This window comes from Pseudonaja textilis, chromosome 4 (assembly GCF_049901715.1).
Source record: "Pseudonaja textilis isolate UNSWEBS1 chromosome 4, rPseTex1.2, whole genome shotgun sequence".
Taxonomy (NCBI): domain Eukaryota; kingdom Metazoa; phylum Chordata; class Lepidosauria; order Squamata; family Elapidae; genus Pseudonaja; species Pseudonaja textilis.
In genome coordinates, this window is record NC_141993.1 from 24,075,683 (window position 1) to 24,100,767 (window position 25,085).

Here is a 25,085-nt window from a genome sequence, read left to right on the forward strand (position 1 = left end):
TGTTTTTATATTTGTGGTTTTTATCTAATTGTTGTCCAGAGTCGTTTTTGGTGAGATGGACAGCTATACAAATTTGATAAATGAATAAATAAAAATAGGGAACAACAGGCTTCAGCTAAACCCTGGCATGATTGCCTGGGTTTGGGTTTGTGGCTACCAGTTCTGGGACTATGCCATTCTTGGTGGTGGATGGAGTTGCACAGCTGTAAACAGATGTTTGCAACTTGTAGATCTAATCTAATCTATTATAGACCAGTAAGTCTAACTGTAGTCCATTAAGATGTGGAGGGCATCAGATCATTATGGATTCAGCTGTTCAGTTTGTCCCACACAAATTGTAAACGACTCATAGGAATGTCCTTCCCTTTTTCTTCCCACAGTTGGCCTGAATGGAAGGGTCACACTATGAACTGAATCATGACTTTCTCTTCTTGAATTAAGAGTCAGATATAGTTCACTTCTCACTTAGTCCAAATAAGTCAAGCTGGGAGAAGTAACAATGCTTCTTCTTCCTTCTTCCTTCCTTCAGTTGTGGTAAGTATGAACCTATTCAACCAAAGGTCATTGTAGGGGAAGTGGTAGCAAGATCTCCCTTCCAACATTACTGGCTTTTTATCTGTCTCTGATTGTAAGATAGAGATCATTCCATCCTCTTCATCTTTTAAGGAACATATGCTGTATCTTGGAAAAGTAAAATGACCAAAAGTAATCGGGAGGGGAGGGGGACGAATAACCCAGAAGAACAGAAGAAGAGCTGCAACAGTGAGCATAACAGTCAGATAAAAGAAATCTGAGTTTGTGTCAGAATTGTAATTTGAAAAAAGGTTCCAGACTATGTCTTCATTTTTTTATTTATTGATATTTATTTTCATGTTTTACCACAATAACCACCCCGTGAGGTGAATTGGGATGAAAGAGAGTGACTGGCCCAAGGTCACTCAGCTGTCTTTCATGGCTAAGGTGGCACTAGAACCCACCAGCTCCCACTTTCTAGTTTGGTGCCTTAGCCACTAGACCAAACTGGTTGCAGTTCACCAGCAGATAAAGAGAAGACGACAAAAGCGAAGTTGCAAGATGGTTACTGTAACCTTATAATAAAAGTAGTATTAGCAATCATGATTTTGGCTTTCTGGTTGTGTCTAAATCCATACATCAATTTCATATATTCATTTAATTAAAATATCCCATATCAAATAAACTAACACTCTGATAAAAGTGCTGTTCAAACAAATGAATAGCATCGAACTGAATCAAATCAGGATAGGATGAGTTTTGATGCTTTGAGCTTTGGTCCTGGGGAACACTATTGAGAATTCTGTGGATGGTCAAGAAAACATACAGATGGATCACAAAACAAATCAAACCACAGTTCTCAGTCAAAGCACAAATGATCAGCCTCAAATTATCCTACTTTGGATATATAATGCAAAAACCCAGCTCTCTAGAGAAGGTGTTAATGAAAGCTGAAAGGAAAAAGAAGAGGACAATAAGCAGTTAAGTGGCAATAAGTGCACCATAGGGAGATGTAAGAGAACAGGTTAAAGAAAAATTGTAATGGAGAAATCTTTCTATGTGATTACTAGCACTCAAAAATGATGTGAATCAGAATAGAGTGATAAGAGATTTTTCAGACTTGAAGGAAAGCAGATAGTACATACAGAAGTGATACACTGTATACTTTATCTGACAAAAATATAATCTGAGGCAACCAACCAGTTCAGGCATTCACAGCATATTATTACAATGTATTAAATCGACTGGAAGTATTCCAAAACAAATTTTGTTAGGGTCATAAGAGAAAAATAGAAGAAGAAATGTGATATCTATTAGATTGATTTTTCAAATAAAATGAAAAGCAGCATAGGCCATAAAGAAATGCTGACCTGGATAACCTGGAAGGATATATCTAAACCATGGCCATCTTTCAGAAAATGTTTTCAAGAATGGAGAAATAGAACTTGTTTGGGTTTCCATCCATGTAGAAAAAACAAATATAATTCCAGGGATTCCATAGCTGTTTCCCAGCAGAGGGCGCTGTTGGCCAAAGCAATGATGCAGCAAAATTTAGGAAATGCTGACAATAATATTAATTCTAGTTAGTATATACCACTAGGGAGAAAAATACAACCTACAAAGCTAGGAGCCAGATGTAAACTGATTTAAAAATCAATGTCTCAAATGCAGCATCCTTTATTTAACAATGTTCAGAAGTATCAGAAAAAATATAAAAGGTTGAACGTCATATACTGTAAATCGTGACTAACTTTAGTTCATTTATTTATGGACGTAATTTACAAATTATTAAGTGAGACTCAAAGCTGTAAATCTATTACTAGTCAAATCTCATTATGCACACAATGGCTGCAATGTAGTTTGAACCCTTTGCTCTAAAGAATGATATTTTATTTATATCCCTCCTTCATTATTTTTATAATAACTCAAGTTGGTGAACACACACAGTAGTCCTTTCTGCTCTATTACAGATACAGATAATCAGAGTTGGAAGGGACCGTGTAGGTCATCTAGTCCAACCCCCTGCCCAAGCGGGATACCCTAGACCATTTCTGACAAATGGCAGTCCAATCTCTTCTTGAAAGTCTCAAGTGATGGCGCTCCCACAACTTCCAAGGGCAAGCTGTTCCATTGGTTGATTGTTCTCACTGTCAGAAAGTTTCTCCTTGTTTCCAGGTTAAATCTCTCCTTGTTCAGTTTCCATCTATTATTCCTTGTCTGGCCTATAGGAGCTTTAGAAAATAGCTTGACCCCTTCCTCTCTGTGGCAGTTCCTCAAATATTGGAAGACTGCTATCATGTCTCCCCTGGTCCTTCCCTTTACTAGACTAGCCAAGACCTGTTCCTGCAACCGTTCATTGTTTGTTTTAGCCTCCAGTCCCCTAATCATCCTGGTTGCTCTTCTCTGCACTTTTTCTAGAGTCTCATCATCTTTTTTATAATGTGGTGACCAAAACTGGATGCAGTACTATAGGTGTGGTCTTACTAAGGCTTTACAGAGTGGTATAAGTACTTCCCTTGATCTTGACTGTATCCCTCTGTTAATACAACTTAGGATTGCATTAGCTTTTTTGGCTGCTGCTGCACACTGCTCGCTCATATTTAGCTGGTTGTCCACTAAGACTCCAAGATTCCTCTCACAGTTACTGCTATTGAGCCTGGTTTCACCCAGTCTATATGTGTACTTTTGGTTTTTCATGCCTAAGTGTAGGACTTTACTTTTCTCTATATTGAATTTCATTTTATTAGATATGGCCCAGTGTTCTAGTCTATCTTCTTGGGTGTTAGCTATACTCGCCAGCTTAGTATCGTCTGCAAATTTGGTAAGTTCCCCTTCTATTCCCTCATCTAAGTCATTAAATGAAGATATTGAAGAGTACTGGGCCTAAGACGGAACCTTGTAGCACCCCACTGCTTCCTTCCTTCCCTCCATGTACACTTAGACCCATTAAGGACTACTCGTTGAGTACGGTTTGCCAGCCAGTTGCGAGTCCATCTAGTGGTAGTGTTATCTATTCCACTTTTTTCTAGCTTACTAAGAAGTAGGTTGTGGTCTACTTCGTTGAATGCCTTGCTGAAATCTAAATCTAAATCCTGTCATGCCTGTGTCATACATACTATGAAACAGTATTCTTTTGTGTTTGTGATTTATAAAGTGTACGTAAATGTAAAAGTGAAGGAAAAATGCAGTGGAAAATTTGTGGAGGGTATGTAATGAAAAAATACAGCATGGGACTTTTCTGAAACTACAAAGCCTTTATTTGCTTGGTGTATTTCTATGCATCTTTTAATGATGCATTCATTTAATGACAATGGCATATATCTGTCCTGGATAGATAACAAATCTAAATGGAGGTCATGGCCTCTGTAAGTCTTAATGCTCAGTGCTACAAGGCATTTCAGAGGGAAGAAGTATTTTTCCTTGGAAGAACCCATGCAATTGTACTCCTGCAAATACTGAGGGATAAGATTGTTTATTCATGAAAACCAGATTTCGATACTTGGATGCATTTTTAAACAGATTCAGGGCAATGTGCTTAGATCCTTGCCACTTTGGGTCTGCACCTAAGAGATGGACCTGTTTAATTATAGGATAGAATCCAAATGTTTAAATTATAACATTTAAATAATTAAATTTAAATAATTAAATAAATAATTACATTATGTTTGACTTCAGAAACAGAGGATAATAGGTTTTCCAAACCTGCCAATAATAGAACAAACACACTGGCTCTATGTGATTAAATGTCAAGATATCAAGCAATAGCAAAACGAATCATTGAGAGAGCCAGTTTGGCCTACTGGTTAAGGCTTAATCTCTCTCTCTCTCTCTCTCTCTCCCCTTCCCTCCCTCCCTGATGTCAGGCTGGGGCAACAAGCTGATCAGTCAATTCCTGTTGTGACCAATAGATCAACACTTGGTTGATCTGAAATAAAAAGTGGTCCCTGTGCTTGTGGGAAAATGCTTAGCCAAGGTGGGGAAGCAAAGTGGGGAAGGAAGCACAGTGAATCCTCAAAGTTTTATGGATAATATATTCTTTGCAATGCTCACAGATTGGAAAAACTGTAGAAACAAGCATATTTTTCTGATTAGAAGTCCATGGAATGATGGAAAATGTTTGCATTTGAAATCCCTTCCCTTCAATGTTCCAATTCTCTCGGAAGTCACTTGAACATCTCTACAACTGTCTTAAAAATGTAAGGAGTGCTAAGCAAGATCTGGTCTTCAGTGAATGCCTTTCAATATTACTTAACTGAAATAGCAGCTAAAGGGATAAGGGGAAGTGATGGAAAGTGATGTCACCACTAAATGTTTTCAAAGAAAGGGTTAAATGTTGTAACTTCTCTATCTTACATTTCTGATATAAATATTGTGCCAGGAGTCACCATCTCAACATCTGAAACGTTTGGAGGAACAAGTGAATATTAAAACCAGTAAGTATAACAATAATCTCTTGTACTACAGAAAAAGGAATGTTGGTAGAGAAGCATAATCTAACTAATTTATTTCTCTCTCGCGCCCAATGAAGTTATCTGTGTCTTCATTAGAATTTTAAAGATAAAAGGACTACCACCAGCTATAAAGGGAATTACATGATTTTTCTGATTTTTTTAAAGTTATTTTTCAGATGATGAGAGAAAAGAATAAGGAGAGGGATTAGCAGAACACACACTGTAGATACATCTTTTAACATTTTTCCAGTTATTCAGAATAAATTGAGCATAAAAGTTTAATAAATGTATTGTTAGAGCAATATGACTGTTGAATATATATATGAAATTGTTCTGATGTTTCAGTCTGTTTTTTGATCTGCAGAAGACTTCTTCTTTTCTTCTTCTTCTTCCTCCTCCTCCTCCTCCTTTCTTCTTCTTCTTTCTCCTTTCTTCTTGTTCCATGTTTTTCCTTTGGATAGCAGAAATATTTTTTGTTCTATCTACAATTATTCTTCTTATAAAACTAAACTGAAACAAAAATACTGGTGTCTTCTATAGATATCTAGGCTCAGACCTGCCGCAAAGGACTTTTTTTTTTTTACATAAAATGCTTGTGGTCATACAGCTTTTTAACAAGAAGAATAATGTCATTATGTTATGTGTAGCACAGCCCTTAAGAAATATATGTCTTTTGTTAAACAGGCACAGGATGCGGGCATTAATTATTACATTATGCCTGATTCACGGATTTGCTTACTCAAAGCTAATAAGAACAAAGAGAGCTATGAATTCAGAAGCCTTTATGAGTATTGTAAGTTACCTTTCACTATTAATGGAAAATTAATATGATGCTTGACTTTAAATGTGCTACTCATGTTTTTAAAGTTAGACTCATTATCTCCTGGGTTTTTCAAATTAAATTATCTAAAACTAAAACTAAAACTAAAACTAAAAGACATTTATCAACTTACATGATTGATTTTCTTTCCCTATTTTTAAAAGATGTACTGTATTTAATAAACGTTGCAATCTATCGAAGTATGTTCTATTGTGATTGATTCACTCAGTGTACATTTCATACATCAGAACAGCCAGAGGCTTAAGGAAAACTAGCAGAGTTATTCTATTTAGTTATCCAAAAGGTAAGGTAAGAGAGATGTGGTATTCATTTCCATCCTCTGTTGAAACCATGTTTAAAGGTCTTGGAAGTATATCAAATGCACATATCTTCAAGATCCTTATGTCCTTTTCTCCCACTTTATGAATATAAATCAAGGCAACCTTACACTAAACTAATCTAAAGCCAACTGACCATTTCGCATGTGATGAAAGCTGAATAAATGATATCAAATTTTTACAAACATAAGATATAAAACACCACACTATATTTATCTGTTTATTCAAATGATCTTCTATGGATGATAGAGATTCAAGCCATTCTCATGTTTACTTTGATTTTTACCTAAGGCCAATTACGGCAGATTCAAAAAGTGTTTACGCTGTGGGACAAAATATGTCCCCATAGTTTGGTCATCCATCTTCCCTCAGATCTTTCTGGTTAATATTTGTTTTTAAAAAGATGCATAATATGGTGTTGTTTCAAGCATTAGTTTTATGACTCCTAGGGGGAAAAACACTACCTAGAAAATGAGGAGTAAACTAAAAGACACTATTATGACAGCAGCTTTAAAGAGAGCAAGACAACAGGAGAACTGTGTGACAAAAAAAAGTACCCTTGCAACTTGCTATCAGTTACTTAAAATTCTATTTCTCTAATCATCCAGTACTCAGCTGCAGATACATCAATTCCAGAAGATGAGATTAGGTAGTGCCACAAATTCTTAAAATATCTGTTGATTTGTTGGTTTGGTTTTATTATGTTGCAGAATGAACTTATCATCCACAAAGGCTACCTGAGTGAGGAGTACAAAGTGATAACAGCAGATGGCTATATTCTTAGCTTGAACAGAATTCCATCTGGCAGAAACTATCAAATGGATTTTGGTGAGATAAATTGTTATAACATAGGGTTAAGGTAGAAACATATAAGGAAAAAATGAAGCACATGTCTAGGACTTATCTTTATAAGTGAATGGATAAAAATTGTCCAGATAAATTGAATCCTAGTCCAACCTAATAGATCCTACATAGATAAATCACATTTTTTCCCACAATTTAATCTTTTGACACATTTATTCCTAGTAAAACAAAATAATTTTAATATCTAAGTAGAATATTTTTTCTTTCTCCAGGTATGAAACCTGTAGTATTTCTCCAGCATGGTTTGCTAGGAGATGCAAGTAACTGGGTTTCCAACTTGGCCCACAACAGTTTGGGTTTCATCCTCGCAGATGCCGGATATGATGTTTGGATGGGAAACAGCAGGGGAAATACTTGGTCCAGAAGTCACCAAAAGCTGTCTGTGAGAGAAGATGAATTTTGGGCTTTCAGGTATATTTCATTATTGCAATCTTGGTATTTTGCAGCAGGGAAATGGAATGAAATGAGAAAATAATTTCCATATCATGCCATAAATAATTTAAGATCCAAAATAATTCAATGAGAGCTGGTATTTGCTTCTAGAGATTAATGCATATTTTGTAATCCATATTGTATATTCTAACATTTGTACATGTCTACAAACTGTTTCTTCAGAATTGTGGAATATGTTTCCATATGAAGCTAATATGGAATAGGCATTTTTGATACACCATCTAGAGGATAACTATTATATATACCATTCCCATTTTATTTCACTTACTGTTTTGCTTTCCTTCAGAATCCCAATGTTAAATTCATTCCTAAATTCAATTCTTTTGTCTTGTATCTTTCCCTAGCTTTGATGAAATGGCAAAGTATGATCTTCCAGCTGTCATCAATTTCATTCTAAAGAAAACTGGCCAACAACAGTTGTACTATGTTGGCTACTCACAGGGTGCTACAATAGGTATGTCAAAGAAGAAAAGCTGATATGTAGTGTGGCATAACCATTTGTGTTACAGCAGTCTAGCTATGGAGGAATTTCATACTATGAGGAAAGAGGAAAGAGGAGGAAGAAGATTAATAATAGAATAGTGTTACACTGGATTTGTGCCTTGTTTGAAAGTTTTGAGAGTTCTCATTTCATTCAGGTGAGAAATACGATTGCAAGCCTCACCAGTAGCATTCCTTTGAAGCTTTCATGAAAAGAACTGAAGCAGGGTACCCATACTTTTTTCCTCACTGTGATATTATCTTCATTTTGTGACTGTATTGCTCCATTACCCCTGCCTCCCTTGTCAAAGTTGGCCTGGGCTAGAGTTTCAAAGGCCTATTGGGAAGAATAATGGCTGCTACTATTGATGCTAAAAACAAAAAAAAGGGCCAAGAAGTTCAGCTGACACCTCTAATCCTCGAGATATTTTGTATCCCCCTCCCTCCAAAAACATTGCTATCCCTTTCTCCAGTTCTGTCACTTTGATATCACCAAATAGCAAAACTACTGATAATGATGGCACCAAAAAAAGATTCTAGAAATTGCTAGAAGGGGGCAGGGGGGAAGGTTATATAAACTACCAGGCATCCCTATGAGGACGCTAGGATAATATCTCTGAGATAGATAGGAGAACATCCGCCAAAAGATAAGGTAATGAGGTGAATTTAGCTAGCCAATCAGAATTGCTGATGTAATGTATGAACTGTATTAATAATACCTGTTGGGAGGTGAAGTAGTGCGTTTGCTTTGATATGTTAGTCCCGAGTGCAAATTCTTTATCTCTGCTCATAAATAAAGTTTTTAAAATATTCCTACTATTGGCTAACTCGCAACAAATGAAGCAAACTGAGCAACAGTAATTTTTACACTAAGAAAATTAGGCTTCTATGAACCCCCCAAATGTAAAAGCTTTAAGGTATGATAAAACTGGGTCAAAAATGCTTTAGGCACAGAGAACCATTTTAAAGACTATTAATTTGAAAATGTTGCAATAAAGATAGTGTTTTGGTTTGCTTTTTTTAGTATGAAACAGTCCATTATCAAAAGGGAATTCAAACGTTTCCTTTCACAGTATTGAATGAATGTGCACATGAATTACTCTTGTCCACCATTCAGTGCTATAAATGGTCATTACCTTTCCTGCTATTTGTCCATGTACAGATATATGTGGGAACAGCTCCTCCATATAAAAAGGGATCTAATCAGATCTCTTTTTATATGGATGAGGATAACTTGTCATTCACACCATGGCTGAGGGTAACTTACCATAATAAATCTCAAATGCATATTTCTTAGGGCAACATGGGGCTGGTGTGATATAGTATAGTATGGAAGAACATGGATTGGTATCTAAAATGTATTGATCTAAAAAGGCAGGGTGATGGTACAGTCAGACAGTGGCACTCACTATCTTAATTTATTTTAATACTCACCTGTGGGTGTCTTTAGCATTTGTTCAGCCTTGTGTTGAGTATTCTACAAGAGAATTTGTACATGGGATGTTTCAAAAGATGTTTGAAAGTTAAAAGAAAATTTGTGTAGGAGATGAGCAGCCTGAGCTGAAAGGTCAGTTTGCAGTTGTCCTAAAGGTGCTTTTTCAAGAGGCTACTGGATTTTCTGGTTTTTCTTTGAAGACATTTTCATTCCCCACCTTCCAGTCGGAGCTGATAAACTTCTTGGATGAGAAGCGAAACGTTTTCAGAGAAAAACTGGAAAGTCCAGTTGCCTCCTTGAAAAAGCACCTTTGGGAAAAACCATGACCTGGATGTCTGAGAATCTCCATAGACAGTCAATTTGCAATCATTTGTAGCCACAAGAGACCCAAGTCTAGCTCCCTGTGAATTCGGTCAAACTTTATCTAGCGCCCATTTAGTTTTGACCAGATTTAGTTGGCCAGATTCTTGCCTTATAAGAATAAAAAAAAACCTCTTCCCTGCTTTGAAAGTATATGCTCCTTGTTCTTTGCACCTGACAGTTTGTATTGTATATAGAGTTTCTTTGTTCTGTCTCTCTCTCCATGTATATCTTTATTTCTGTGAGTGGGGCTGGGAACACCAGCACCCACCACTCATGTGGCCCGGTTGCAAATAGACCACAGCCTGGTGGTCAGAAAAATATAGTCATACAAAAGTGCATCCATAAAATCCTACTGTATTAAGAAAGATACGCCCAATATATTGAAATGTTACTGTATAAACTAAATAGGGTGGGAAAGAAAGCTCCTGCTGAGTTTTATTCCTTTTTTAAAAAAAAGGTCTCTTCCTTAATTTTTCTCAGGATTTGTAGCATTTTCAACCATGCCAGAATTGGCTAAGAAGATCAAGATGTTTTTTGCCTTAGGCCCTGTGGCTAGAATTAAGTATGCCAAAAGCCCTATAATAAAACTTCTTAATCTCCCAGCGACGTTCCTTTGGGTAAGTTCTTATTTTATTCCAATTCCTGTTCATCCAAAAGGTCATTAAAGCACATGTCCTTAACTTGAAAATTTCACTAGGTTTTAGTAGTCTTATCTCTGTATGTGGAGGCATCACAGATGACGGTCAGCAAATTGAAAATAACAGTCACAATTTCACAATCAAAAGGATATCCTTTTATATGTGACACACAAACACTATCTTTGTCATCATTGCCACCTTTATTTTTCTCTATTAGAAGAGATGCCCCTTTCTTTGTCATGTGTAACCACAGTGCCAGGTCTGGCTAAGAGGGCCTGTTGTGGAGCGGCGGAGGAACGAGGCTGAGCCAGAGTGAACGTTAAAGGCTTTATTCTAAGAATAAAGGGTTGCCGCGTCTGCCTTCTAACTAGGCAGGTTAGCTGGCGGCAACGGGGCTGACACTGCCCGACAGCCGCCTTTTTATAGACGGCTGTCAAACAGTGTCAGCCAATGGGAGCAGCTGGTGCTCCCGCTCAACAGCGGACCTGGTTGGGGACTCCAACCAGTCCCAAAGACATAACACTCCTTTCCCCTAGCCGGGAGCATGCATAGTCCTTCAAGTAGGTTGGTCGTCTGCGCTGGCGGCAGGATCGTCGTAGTCCGGGCAAGCCGCTGGCTGGAGTCAAGTCCTTGCCCCCAGGCAGCGTCTCGGAGGTTGCTGATGAGCGGGCTCGGTCGGTGGGGGCACTGTGTGAATTAGGTAAGTCCCCCTGTTCGGGCTGACCTTGGTGAGTCGCTCGGTCCGGACGGTAGACAGGTTCGCTTGGTTGTTGGCTCAGGGTCCCTTGTCGGTAGACCGGGTCCTCCAGTAAACTCTCTTGGTCGACGGGGTAGATCGGGTCCTGCAGGGAGCTTTCGTCTGGGTAGACCGGTTCCGGCAGGGAGCCCTCGGTGCCGGGAGATTGGGCTGGGTGGACTGGTTCCTTGGTGGCTGCTGGGTAGGCATCAGCTGTGCTTCTCCATCGCCGTCTGAGTTGGTCCACATGTCTGCGCCACAGGCGTCCGTCTTCCAGGAGGACTCTGTAGGATCTTGGACCTGTGACTGACACAACTTGACCCGGTACCCACAGAGGGTCCCCTGCATAATTTCTGGCGTACACCAGGTCATGCAGAACAAAGTCCCTGACCAAACTGTCAGATCCTATAGGGGTGTCTGGGCAGTAGTGGGGGTGCAAACTGTCCAGGGTAGTCCTAAGGCGTCTCCCCATCAAGAGCTCTGCTGGGGATTTATTTGTAGTGGTGCATGGAGTCGTATGTTGGCTCAGGAGGTAACGGGACAGTTTGGAGTGCCAGTTTTCCTGGCCAAACCTGGCAAGTGCCTCTTTTGCTGACCTGACTGCCCTCTCAGCCATCCCGTTGCTAGCAGGGTGAAAAGGGGCTGTAAGGATGTGTCTGATGCCCAAGTTGGCAACGAACATACTAAACTCACAAGACGTGAACTGGGGGCCATTGTCAGACACCAGCGTATCAGGGACCCCATGGGTCACGAAGAAACGGGTCAGAGCCTTAACAATTGCTTGAGTGGTTGTTGAAGGTAGTAGGGCCAAGTCTATCCATTTGGAATAAGAGTCTACTACAACCAAGAAGGTCCTTCCATGTACTGGTCCAGCTAGGTCGATGTGCAGGCGAGACCAAGGACCACTAGCACTTTCCCACTTGGTAGGCGTGGCTGCTGGTGGGGCAGCCCTGGTTTCTTGGCAAGGCTGGCATGAGCTTACCCAGCTGGAGATTTGGGCATCCATGCCAGGCCACCAAACGTAGCTGCGGGCCAGAGCCTTCATCCTTACGATGCCCGGGTGGCCCTCGTCAAGTACCTTTAGGATGGGTACACGAAGAGTGGCTGGGATGACTACCCTTGTCCCCCACAACAGACATCCCTGTAGTTTCGACAATTCCTGCTTACGGATTTTGAAAGGAGCAAAGTCAGAAGTGTATTGTGTTTCAGGCCACCCCCTTCCCACCCAGTCCATAACTTGAGCAATTATTCTGTCTTTTTTTGAGTGCGCAGCAATGTCTTCGGCTGTAACCGGCAATTTAAGTTCATTTACTTCAAAGATGGCATGAACGGGTGCTGGGTCTTCGACTGGGACTGGCAGGGGGCAGCGACTAAGGGCATCAGCGTGACTCAAGTTTTTTCCAGGGCGATGCACCAATTTGAATGAGTAAGCGGCCAGGAACAAAGTCCACCTGGTCATTCTAGGTGATAGTACCTGTGGGGTTTGCTTATCCCCTGATAAAAGCCCCAGGAGTGGTTTATGGTCAGTTATAAGTTCAAAATGGTGCCCAAACAAAAATTCATGAAACTTTTTAACTGCAGCCACTGCAGCCAAGGCCTCCTTATCTATTTGGCTGTAGTTTCTTTCTGCAGCAGAGAAGGTCCTAGAGAAGAAGGCAATTGGTGCCTCAGAACCGTTGGGAAGCCTGTGGCTCAGAACAGCCCCAATCCCAAAGGGGATGCATCAGCAGCTAGGACCAGGGGAGTCGTTGATTATATTGGATTAAAACTGCATCAGATGTGAGTAAGGATTTGACTGACTTGAAAGCATGGGCTTCTTTGGGTCCCCAATGCCAGGGGAATCTTTGTCTAACAGTCTGTGTAAGGGTTCAGCAATAGATGCTTTGTGCGGAAGAAATGAAGCGTAAAAGTTTAGTAGCCCCAGAAAGGCTTGGAGCTCCGTCTTGTTAGTTGGAGTGGGTGCCTCATGGATAGCCTTTACCTTGGATTCGACTGGGTGAATGCCAGAGGCATCTATCCTATACCCCAGAAAGTCCACTTGCCTAGTGGCGATGGCACTTCTCCCTTTTTAAGTTTGAGGCCATGCTGCCTAAACTTCTCTAGGACAGCTCTGACCCTTTGTATGAGCTGAGGTCTGTCAATTGCTGAGACTAAAATGTCATCGAAGTAAGGGACAACCCCTGGGAGACCTTGGAGAATCCTTTCCATGAGGGATTGGAATATACCCGGGGCTACACTTACCCCGAATTGGAGGCGTTTGCACTTGAATGCCCCTCTATGTGTGACTATGGTTTGTAATTCAGCTGTCTGATCATCGACAGGGAACTGTTGGTATGCCTGGGACATATTTAATTTGGCAAAGATGGTGCCGGGTTCGAAGGTGTGTAACAGGTGTTGAATAACAGGGACAGGGTAGGCGCTGACCTGCAGATAATGATTGAGGGTGGTTTTATAGTCTGCGCAGATTCTTATGCTGCCATCTTTCTTGAGTGGGGTGACTATGGGGGTCTCCCATTTGGCAAAGTCAGTTGGCTCTAACACCCCTTGCTTCAGTAACTTATCTAATTCTAAATCTAACTTAGGACGGATGGCAAAAGGCACTCTGCGTGGCTTAAGGCGAAGGGGAATTGCCTGGGGGTCCACAGTGAAGGAGATGGGAGTGCCAGAATAGCAGCCCAGCTCGCTGCTAAAAACATCAGAGTAGTCTGAGAATAGGGCGTCTACGTCAGAGGTTGAGACAGCATGGATCCCCGTTACACTAAGGCCAAGAGAAGGGAACCAATCAAGTCCCAACAGACTGGGGAGGGCACCATTAACAACCACCAAAGGCAAATGGCCTTTAAACCCTTGGAACTGAACTAAAAACTTGCCTTTCCCGATGACAGGGATGTTCTTGCCTTGGTAGTCCCGCAGTGTCAGGTGGCATTTCTGCAGCTTCTTCTTTGAGAATCTGGGATGAATCTTCTTTAGGGTTTCCCAGGAGATGATCGAAAGTGCAGATCCCATGTCTACCTCCATTCTGCAAGGCTTACCTTCTAAAGAAACAAAAATACTGATTTTATTAGGAGTCTTGGAAGTATGGTTCACATGGTAGCAAGTATAGCAGTCCTCCACTTGCCTTTGGAAATTAGCAGGTGGAGGAGGTCTCTGAGGAAGGGTTCGACCTGCTTGGCAGATTCTGGCTAGGTGGCCTTTCTTCTGACAATTTAGACAGATGGCATTCCTAAACCTGCGGGATGCCCTAGAGTGGGAACCCCCGCAGGCTAGGCAAATGGGAGGTTGCTTGGGGGTGAAGTTGTTTCTCTGCCCCGCTCCTTCCTGTGAGGGCTTTTGTTGTCTAAAGCGGTTAATGTCTGTTGAGTCTATGGGGTCTTCTTCAAGGGAAACTTCCTCTAAATGAATAGTGGAGCTGCTGGGTTTTAAAGGAGTTCCTTGAATCTCAGCTGCTGATTGGGCAGAGAGTTCAGCAGCTTGGGCTTCTTCTACGGCTAAAGCTAGGGTTAAATCCTTTTTGGCTAGCAAGCGCCTTTGAAGCCTAAGGTCTCTAACCCCACAGACGATCTGGTCTAATAACATGTCCTCTAGGTAGTCTCTAAAACCACACTGTAAGGCAGCTGTCCTCAGAGCTGCCATATACTCATTAATTGACTCCCCCTCAGCCTGCCTTCTAGTTCTGAAGGCATATCTCCTGGCTATCTGGGATGGTTTAGGTGAATAGTGGTTGGAGAGGATCTCTTGGAGTTCATCCCAAGGTATGCTCCTGATAGAGCGAGGGGCAACTAGTGCTGTAGCGGTGTCAAAAACCGCAGCCCCACAGTAGCTGAGGAAGAAGGATTTTTTTGTGTGTTCAGCAGCATCTGTTAGACCAATAACGTCGAGGAAGTAGCTGAAACGGTTTTTATATGAATCCCACGTTTCCTCGGTAGGCTTGAAGGGTGGGAATGTCGGATTGGCATTCATTTTGAGGCGGCAGTGCCTGTCACTTTAGTAGTTGTGATTCAAAATTCGCGCTCTTAGAAGAGCGTTTGCGGCTGCGCCTATCAGGCGGTGTCTGTCTCCCCGGCTGAGGAGGCTTTTTGAATTTCGCGCTCTTTGTGAGCGCCGGCGGCTGCGGCTTCAGCGCCCGTGGCTTCGCTCTTAGTGGCTACAGCTCTTCTGAATCGCACGTCTGGCAGCCTCCAATCGCATCCCGCCCTCGTCGCCAGTGTTGTGGAGCGGCGGAGGAACGAGGCTGAGCCAGAGTGAACGTTAAAGGCTTTATTCTAAGAATAAAGGGTTGCCGCGTCTGCCTTCTAACTAGGCAGGTTAGCTGGCGGCAACGGGGCTGACACTGCCTGACAGCCGCCTTTTATAGACGGCTGTCAAACGGTGTCAGCCAATGGGAGCGGCTGGTGCTCCCGCTCAAACAGCGGACCTGGTTGGGGACTCCAACCAGTCCCAAAGACATAACAGGGCCTTTGTGAAATTTTAATTGGAATGTCAATTCCACCAGTTCCTCCTCATAGTTATACAAGCCAGAGGTGGTATTCAGCAGGTTCTGACCAGTTCTGGGGAACTGGTAGCGGAAATTCAGAGAACTGGCAAATACTACCTCTGACTGGAGATTTTACAGTATCCTTCCCCTGCCACACCCACCAAGCCACTCCCACAGAACCAGTAGTAAAAAAAATTGAATCCCACCACTGATACAAGTCCTTATTCACCTCTGTGATGGATTGCTGCAATAAGCTTCACATGGACCTGATCTTGAAGACCATCTGGATGCTACAGTTGCTCTAACATACAACAACATGCTTATGTAACACCACTACCTGGTGAACTCTGGCTTCCAGAAGGCTTCCTGGTACCATTCAAGAAACTGGTTATCACCTGTAAAGGTCTACATGACACAAGGCTAGACTATTTATTAAAGATGCTCGTCTCAAGCTTGGTTTAGACTTGTGTGTAAATGTCAATGTATGCCTATGCTATGTTGTAAAGGGGTTGATGGATAAGCATAGATTGCAAATGCTTGGAGACAGGCTGACATGCACACTTTCCAAATCTCAATGAGAGGTTGTGTGGAGATGCGCATCCTGCATGTTGATTGGTTGATCTGATTTCCTGTTGGTGCTTTGTTGTTTGAGTGCCCCCTAGCCAGAACATTAACGAGCCATGGTGGTGCAGTGGTTAGAATGCAGTACTACTTCAGCTGACTGGTGGCTGCCAGCAGTTTGGCAGTTCAATTCCCACTGGCTCAAGGTTGACTGTCATGCCCCTGTGGGAATATGATTCCAAGAGGAAGGTCGAAAAGCTGTCAGGGACTGTGAGTGTGGCTCTGGTGGCTGTGGAGGAAACTGGAGAAGGGCACAGTCCAGCTGGTCATTCAGAGGAAGACCCAGGCCCATCCTCTCTTCATCCCAGGGCACGTAAGGAGGAACGGATAAGGGAGCAACATGGGTTATGGGGGAGAAAAGGGCCCTGATTCCCTTCATTAGCTGCAGCTGGGAAAACAGGATTTAAAAAGGGCATTTGTGCACAGCACCTTGCTGGAAGCAAAGCCTGCATTATCTTTGTTTGTCACATCTTATCTGGGTTCTGGTGTCCTCCCAACTGTGTGTGTTTCGTTATCTTTTGGAAGTCTGCAATTCCTTATCCTGCCCTGTCTCGTTTATTGCTGCAGTGTGGTTTGTGTTGGTTTTTATTGATAATTTAGATGTACTTTGGATTCAGACTGAATTTCTTCCCTTTAAAAACTGTTTTTTTGGGAGAGCTTTTTCTCTCCAGCCGATGATAACTGGACATTGGGGGCCAAGTTGGAGGAATTAAAGGGACTTTACCTACTTTTGTGACTTTGTTGCTTTTGTGCCACACCCCGGGTCATCACACTGACTCAGCCTTCCATCCTTCAGTGGTTGGTAAAATGAAGACCTCATATTCTTGATTAATCTAAATGCTCAAAATCACATATCCTGTGTATTGTTTTCCTATGCCATTCCACATAGAGGGAAGCCTCCCTTTTCATCTAATGACAAGTATCAACCGTTAAAGCTACCGTCTATTTACGTGTTCTATCCTTCCGTCTATATAATTCCTCTAATGTAACCATGTACTAATAACAGAAGTCATGAAGAACATTCAGACATGAGAAGAACTACATGATTACTTCAGCCTGGCAGATTTTTTTTTTTAATTGATGTGTTTTGGTATTTTGTAGACTTTGTTTGGCAAAAGAGAATTCCTTCCCCAGAAGTGGCTAGTTAGAAAGGCTCTTTCTACTTTCTGCAGCCAGCGTCCTTTTGTTAATGTTTGTGGAAACGTCTTTTTTCATCTCAGTGGCTATAACGTGAAAAATATAAATATGGTGAGTGTTGACTGCTTACAGCCTTTGATCACAAAATACCATAGATGTACATTTATTTAACCAAAACCACATTAAAACAAACCTAAATATAAATAGAACCAGCTGCACTTCAACTTTGTTTTTTTTATGGATCACTATTAGCTGTATCCACCAGATGTAATGTAGACATAAACAAGATGCAGAAAAAATGATAAGTTATGCAAAGATAATAGAACTAAGTATATTTTGAATCATTTTAAAGGCTATTATTATATGCATTGAGTGGGGCCTAATCAGGTACTGGTTATTATACTTCTAAAATATTTAATGTGGTTTTCAGCTAAAATTGAAAAACATTTATTTAGAAATGTGTTTTCAGTCAATGTTCATTTTGAAGAGACTAACATTTCCTTCCTTCTTTCCTCCCTTTAGAGCCGAATAAACATATATGTGGCCCAATCACCAGCTGGAACATCTGTACAAAATATATTGCACTGGAGCCAGGTATCTTTGCTTATTGTAATATTATTGCTTGTTAAGAAGTGATACTTTAGAACAGGGGTCCCCAACCTGTGGGCCGTACCCACTACCGGGCATGGTCTATTTGCGACCATGCCACAAGAGTGGTGGGTACTGGTGCTCGCGGCCCCACTTGCACAAATAAAGCTGTACAGACCTGTTCCTCACACAAAACCATTTCCTCATCCCCCAACCGCACTGGGCCACCAACCCAGAAAGGTTGGGGAATACTGTTTTACAATGGCATTATTCATTTGTGCAATTACGGCATCATCTATGGCAGGGATGTCAAACTCATGGCGTCATCATGTGATGTATTATGACTTTTTCCCCCTTTGCTAAACTGAGCATGGACGTGGCCAGCGCATGATGCATCTGGTCCATGGGCCACAAGTTTGACAGTCCTATGGCAGTATTTTTTAAAATATAGCAACCTTAAAATGTGCAACTTTAAGATCCCAGAATTCCCCAGGCTAGCAGGGAGTTGAAGTCCACACATTTTGAAAGTTCTCAAGTTTGGAAAAACAGATCTATAGTAATGACAACAAAAGTACATAGACAAATATGATTTTGTATTTTAAATATGCTATTATTTATGTATTTATTTTTGAGTCTGGTTCTGGGTGGGGCTTAAACTTTAAAAGTAAGAAAAGTAAAATTATTTCAAGAGGGAAATCATTGCTTTTCCCTTTCACACAACCTATGAGCCAAGGCATCATATGCCTTTCTACGGAAATTCTCAGTCATCCAAGTCTTGGTTGTCCCAAAGATAGCTTTTCAAGAGGCAACTGGACTTTCTGGTTTTTCTTTGAAGAAATTTTTATACTGCAATAATATATGTGTCTCCTCAAAAATAATAGAATGGTAGAATGAGATTACTAGGTAAATGTGAGTAGAGTTGTATTTCTCATTAACATAAAGTTTGGGTGTGTTCAGATCTACTCTCCTACTGTCAAGGGTTTAGAGGCATTACAACTTGAACATTCAATAGACAAAGGTACAGTACCTGTATGATTGTAATTAATCATTACTAATTCACTAATGGTGCATTTCATTTAATCCCTGCCTTATTACTAGAATTTTCGTTGTGGATTATTCAGGGGTTTTGACTGGGGTGATGAGAGGAAGAATAAAATAAAGCACAAACAGGTATGGCAATATTTGTTTTATTTACAGGCAAAATTTTTGAAAAAAAAATAAAGCAAAGAAAATGTATGTGGTGAGAAATTATTCATTGTCACCATGTAACTTTGACTATCTCATCCAATCTGATTCAACCCATCCGAGGTGCCTTTCCCTGAGAAACTATTAGTAGAACCCCAATGCCAGGAAGTGAGAGGGAAGTGTTATTTCTCTCTGATGGCCATCGTCTTCTGAAATGGCTTCCTCATGAAGGCAAGACATTCTCCATTATTAATAGTCTTCGGATTGCTAGTTGAAGCCAATTTATTCCAGAGAACTTGGGGATAAATCATAACCACATCAGGAATGTTGTTTTTAATTGAGTTTTAATTTTCCACGAACACTTGTTAAATGTCTATTCATTGTTGTGAATCTAACTTTCTAGGTATAATCAGATAGTACTATCTGTAAGGGTAAGGTGGAAATGGAATCCTGATGGTCCCAGCAGCAATAAGAAACTCTTAGTGAAGCTCTGCTTCAAAATCAAAAATGGGCATGGGATTGACTTGACAGCTGAATTTCCTTACAGAGATACATCAAGCAGAATTTCTCCCTGCTCTTTTTTCCCCATCAATATGCCACCAAAATGTCCACATCAAGCTGGGCAGTCTAAGAGACAATTATATTTCCTCGCTGACCCAATAATGCCCAAGATATACTTGCAGTTGAAACTATCAAGTACTCAGAACCAGAACTTTGTGAATAGCTCTGTTCTACTTCTTGGATTAGAACAATAACCGCACAAATCTACAACCAGATTTACACAAAGAATTCAAGAATATCCTCTACACACCAGTAATTATTCAACTTTGTAGGAATGAATTCCATTCATCCATAACTTCATATTCTGCTTGGCAAACGCAATTTCTTTCCTTCCCTCTCTTTTGCTCTGCCATCAAAAAAAAAAAGCCAAATCTATTTTAAATCCCAAAGATATCCACAGAATTCAATAAAGTTACTTCAGTAGTCCAACTGAGTTGTTTATTCTCATTTTTAGGGTGTTACTGATTTCTTTAGGGTGTTATTGATTTCTTCATCTGGGATGGCCACAATCCAAATTCACACTCTTGTGCATCCTTTCTAATCACAGTTTCTTCTCTCAGCTGTCAAACAAGAATGCTCTTCTTACTAAGCATAATCCTCACTTGCTTGCTGTCTGTCTTCTCTCCAGCTAATATATGGGTTCTTTTCCTCCAAGGGTGGATTCACCTCTCTTGAACCCAAGCTGCAAGCAGGCATGCCCAAAAATTGGGGAAAGCTTTGTGCATTCTCTCTTTGACTCCAACATACAAACAAGTGAACAATTTTTATTTATTTTGTCAAATGCTTACAATATAAAATAAAAATAAACATAAGTTTAAATATAAGAAATAGGAACTAATAATCGGGGACAATAGGACAGGGACGGTAGGCACAGTTGTGCGCTTATGCATGCCTTGTGTTTTGCCTTGTGTTCTGATAGAAAGCTTGTCTAGCTGCTCTTTATCATCTTCGTCTTCCTCTTACTTGAAAATTTCACCGTTTTTCTCCTCATCTCAAGTTATGTTCTTGTCTGACTTTAAATCTTTTACTTTTGTTGTTGTTGTTTCCTCCCGTTGCTACATTAGCTCAGCCACTTCCTCTTCTTCTTCTAGGCCAGGGCTGTCAAATTCATGTTGTCATGGCGGTGTCACGTGACATATCAGGACTTTTCCCCACCTTCGCTAAACCAGGCAGAGGCAAAGCCAGCAGATGACACATCCGGCCCATGGGCCGTGAGTTTGACACCCCTGGTCTAGGCCATGCCTTCCAAATGTGTTTCCTCTCTGGGTCAAACTTCTCTACTGAGTGGAGTCCTCCAAGAATTCTCCAGCCAGCATCTAGCTGAGGAATTCTGGGAGCTGAAGTCCACATATCTTTAAACTGCCAAGTTTGAGAAACTGATAACAAATAATCAGAGTTGGAAGGGACCTTACAGGTCATCTAGTCCAATTCCCAACCCAAGTGGGAGACCCTACACCATTTCTAACAAATGGCAGTCCAATCTCTTCTTGAAGGTCTCAAGTGATGAAGCTCCCACTGAGGGCAAGCTGTTCCATTGGTTGATTGTTCTCACTGTCAGAAAGTTTCTCCTTATTTCCAGGTTAAATCTCTCCTTGTTCAGTTTCTATCCATTATTCCTTTTCTGGCCTACAGGTGCTTTAGAAAATAGCTTGACCCCTTCCTCTCTGTGGCAGCCCCTCAAATATTGGAAGACTGCTATCCTGTTTCTCCTGGTCCTTCTCTTTACTAGACTAGCCAGGCCCAGTTCCTGTAACCATTCTTCATGTGTTTTAGTCTCCAGTCCCCTAATCATCCTGGTTGCTCTTCTCTGTACTTTTTCTAGAGTCTCCACATCTTTTTTATAATGTGGTAACCAAAACTGGATGCAGTACTCTAGGTGTGGTCTTACTAAGGCTTTATAGAGTGGTATTAGTACCTCACTTGATCTCGATTGTATTCCTCTGTTAATGCAATTTAAGATTGCATTAGCTTTTTTAGCTGCTGTTGCACACTGCTGGCTTATATTTAGCTGGTTGTCCACTAAGACTCCAAGATTCCTCTCACAGTTACTGCTATTGAGCCTGGTTTCACCCAGTCTATATGTGTACTTTTGGTTTTTCTTGCCTAAGTGTAGGACTTTACTTTTCTCTACATTGAATTTCATTTTGTTAGATATGGCCCAGTGTTCTAGTTTGTCAAGATCCATCTGGATCTTGAGCCTATCTTCTTGGGCGTTAGCTATACCTGCCAGCTTAGTATCATCTGCAAATTTGGTAAGTTCCCTTTCTATTCCCTCATCTAAGTCATTAAATGAAGATATTGAAGAGTACTGGGCCTAAGACGGAACCTTGTGGCACCCCACTGCTTCCTTCCTTCCCTCCATGTAGACTTAGACCCATTAAGGACTACTCACTGAGTACGGTTTGTCAGCCAGTTGTGAGTCCATCTAGTGATGGTGCTATCTATTCTACTATTTTCTAGCTTACTAAGAAGTAGGTTGTGGTCTACTTTGTCGAATGCCTTGCTGAAATCTAAATATATAATGTCCACAGTATTTTGCTGGTCTACCAATTTAGTCACTATGCTGAAGAATGAAATAAGATTGGTTTGGCATGATCTGTTCTTAACACTGCTCCAGAGGAGCCATTTTTCTTTCCTCAGGAGCCGTTTTTCTGTCCTGAGGAGCCCAATTCTATCCTTGAAGAATGCATCTGTGTTTGCTAAGAAGCTCCTTATCTCAACTTTATTTCACCACATTATTTCACTATTGTTTACCTTTACGTCTTCTTTACCATACCCTGTTAATTACAAAACCTGGCAGCCAGATTCCTATTCCTTGCATGCACAGTATGCCATGATAAAATTATAATCAGGACATTTAGTTATGACACGACAACATGATTCCTCAGCACCTTGCTTGCAGTTGATTATTTTTGTTATTCTCAGATGATAATCAGAATGCCATATATGCTGAATAGAGAAAACAAACACATTCTATCAAGATTTTTTTTACTGTATTCTGACCAAATCTATAATTCTTGGAATGTACAAAAATGGAATTAGGATGGGCCTTCATGTGAGAACAGCCCATTTTGAGATCAGGACACTTTACATGCCCTCCCTGTTACAAGCCATGCATGATTTAACACTCCCAATATTTAGTAAAGAATTAGTAAAAACTGAAAGTCCTATGAGGGGAAGGAGCAATGTAAGAGCCATGGTGGCACAGTGGTTAGAATGCAGTACTGCAGGCTACTTCTGCTGCCTGCAAGCTGCCTGCAATTTGGCAGATCAAATCTCACCAGCCTCAAGGTTGACTCAGCCTTCCATCCTTCTGAGGTCGATAAAATGAGAGCCCAGATTGTTGGGGGCAATAGGCTGACTTTGGAAACCACTTAGAGAGAGCTGTAAAGCACTGTGAAGTGGTATATAAGTCTAAGTGCTATTGCTATTGCTAAAAGGGAAAGCAGTAATAAAAACAAATCCGAAAGGGCTTACTATCTGAATGAACAACTGTCCCACTGTGAATCTGATAACTGACTTAGATCAGCAAGGGAGGTTTTTGGATAATTCCTCTTGCTGCTTGGCTGTGATGGTTGCCCTTCCCTCTTTCCAATATTTAAGAAAATGGCATCTACCCCATCAAGCATTTAATTATGACTTACTTTAACAATGTCCCTTAAAATCATTTTAATGATTTTGATTTTAATTAATTAATTTTATTGTTGTTTATGTGTTCTCATCATATGCTAAATAATAATAAAAATGTTTTATTTCTTAATGTTTGTAAGCCTTCCAAGAACTATAAAGAATTCGTTTAAATACACTAACTCTTCTTCCATTTATATGTTGTTGTTTTTTAAAAAGCCACTGCTTTAACTATTTTTTGTATTGTTTTATTTATCTATATATTTTATAGCCTACTCCTCCATTATATAAAGTGAACGATATGACAGTTCCAACTGCAGTATGGACCGGAGGACAAGATTTACTTTCTGACCCAAAAGATATTGCTATTTTATTGCCTCAAATCAAATACCTTGTTTCCCATAAATACATTCCAGACTGGGCACACCTCGATTTCATCTGGGGTCTGGACGCACCTCAACGCATGTATAATGAAATGATCGCTCTGATGAAGAAGCATGCATAATCTCTTCCAAAACAGAATGGACAACTTGAGCACCAGTGTAATGACCTTCACTGTAATTCTCCCTTATGTTTGTCACCTATCACATCATCCTTTGATTTAATGTGCTACTTTCTCCCCCCCACCCACCCTTCTGGCCTTTATTCTATCATTTTCCTAGTCTTTGGGAAACTAAACATATCAATTTGAAGTGAAAAGGTCACAGAATTTGATTTAATGTGGAGGATTTTCAGAAGTGAGTTCAAGTGAAACAACATGGTTATTTCATTTAATTGTTCTAAATAATTTTATGTGTGTGGTTAGCCAAATTTCACGCCCAAGTTATTAAAGCCCAGAAACAACATGTTGCAGGTTTATATCTGCAGTAATAAAGAATAAGGGTAAAGAAAAAGGCTAAGGGTTAGTTATGTCACATGCCATGTCCTTAGAATCTTACATATGGTTTGAAATGCACTAAAGGCAAATCAAGATAGCAATTAATGTCAATGTAATCATCAGGAAACCAGATGAACTTGGTAGCACCAAACTAAGTAATGCTTGGCAGACAGTTTTTTTAAACCTGTCTCTTCATATCTCCCTGCTGTTTGGGATTATTAAATTTGTAATGATTAATGAGAGTAGCAAATTGCTCACAGTCCTCAGATGAACTCAATTTCCTGAGCAGCCAACTATTTTATGAAGCACATCTACTTCATCAATGCACGTGCAACTCATCTGAAATAAATCCCTGTATTTATTCTGCCAAGACTTTACTGCTAAAAGATCTACCCATCAAATTAATGTGTTATTATACCTATTTATGCTATGCTATAATCCTGTTTTGATCTACCCAGTTGTTAGACATAATTGGAAACAATACAATTTAATATGTAGGAGTTTCCATGAAATGTCAGCAAATTGGACTTGGTTTTCCTATAAACAGCTTCTTGGATGACAAATGAATGTGTCAGTTCTGCCTTCTTCGTCTTGGTGCTTTGCCAGTATTCTGACATCAAAAGCTAAGATGGAGGGGACAAGACGGGACAAATGGGCAATAAACTTGTAGGAGGTTGTGATGGGAAATAGGGAGGGCGAGTGACAGCTTGATGAAGACCAGGGCAGCACAGAACCATTTTGTGCCAGCGCTCAAGACCATGCATCCTGAGAATGAAATGTGGATCACCTTAAACATTTCAGCGATTCTAAAAACACCTAGATTACTTTCCTGAAGATGAACTAGTCAAAGGAAGGAGGGCTGGGACAAGGAGAAAAATGTATAACCTTTTGCTTGGAAATCTTTCATTGGGCCCTGACTTTACT

The 25,085-nt window shown here is 40.5% G+C and overlaps 1 protein-coding gene across 1 annotated transcript; it reads left to right on the forward strand.

The window, feature by feature from the left end:
- The first annotated feature begins 4,876 nt into the window (after nt 1–4,876).
- Nucleotides 4,877–24,724, forward strand: LOC113442744 (lipase member M-like). Its single transcript, XM_026710501.2, has 10 exons — nt 4,877–4,946; nt 5,649–5,757; nt 6,833–6,950; nt 7,199–7,397; nt 7,784–7,893; nt 10,198–10,334; nt 17,288–17,434; nt 17,846–17,917; nt 19,010–19,081; nt 23,556–24,724. Exons 2-10 carry the CDS (start codon nt 5,656–5,658, stop codon nt 23,787–23,789), a joined length of 1,191 nt encoding a protein of 396 aa, XP_026566286.1. The 5' UTR covers nt 4,877–4,946; nt 5,649–5,655; the 3' UTR covers nt 23,790–24,724.
- Nucleotides 24,725–25,085: the final 361 nt, after the last annotated feature.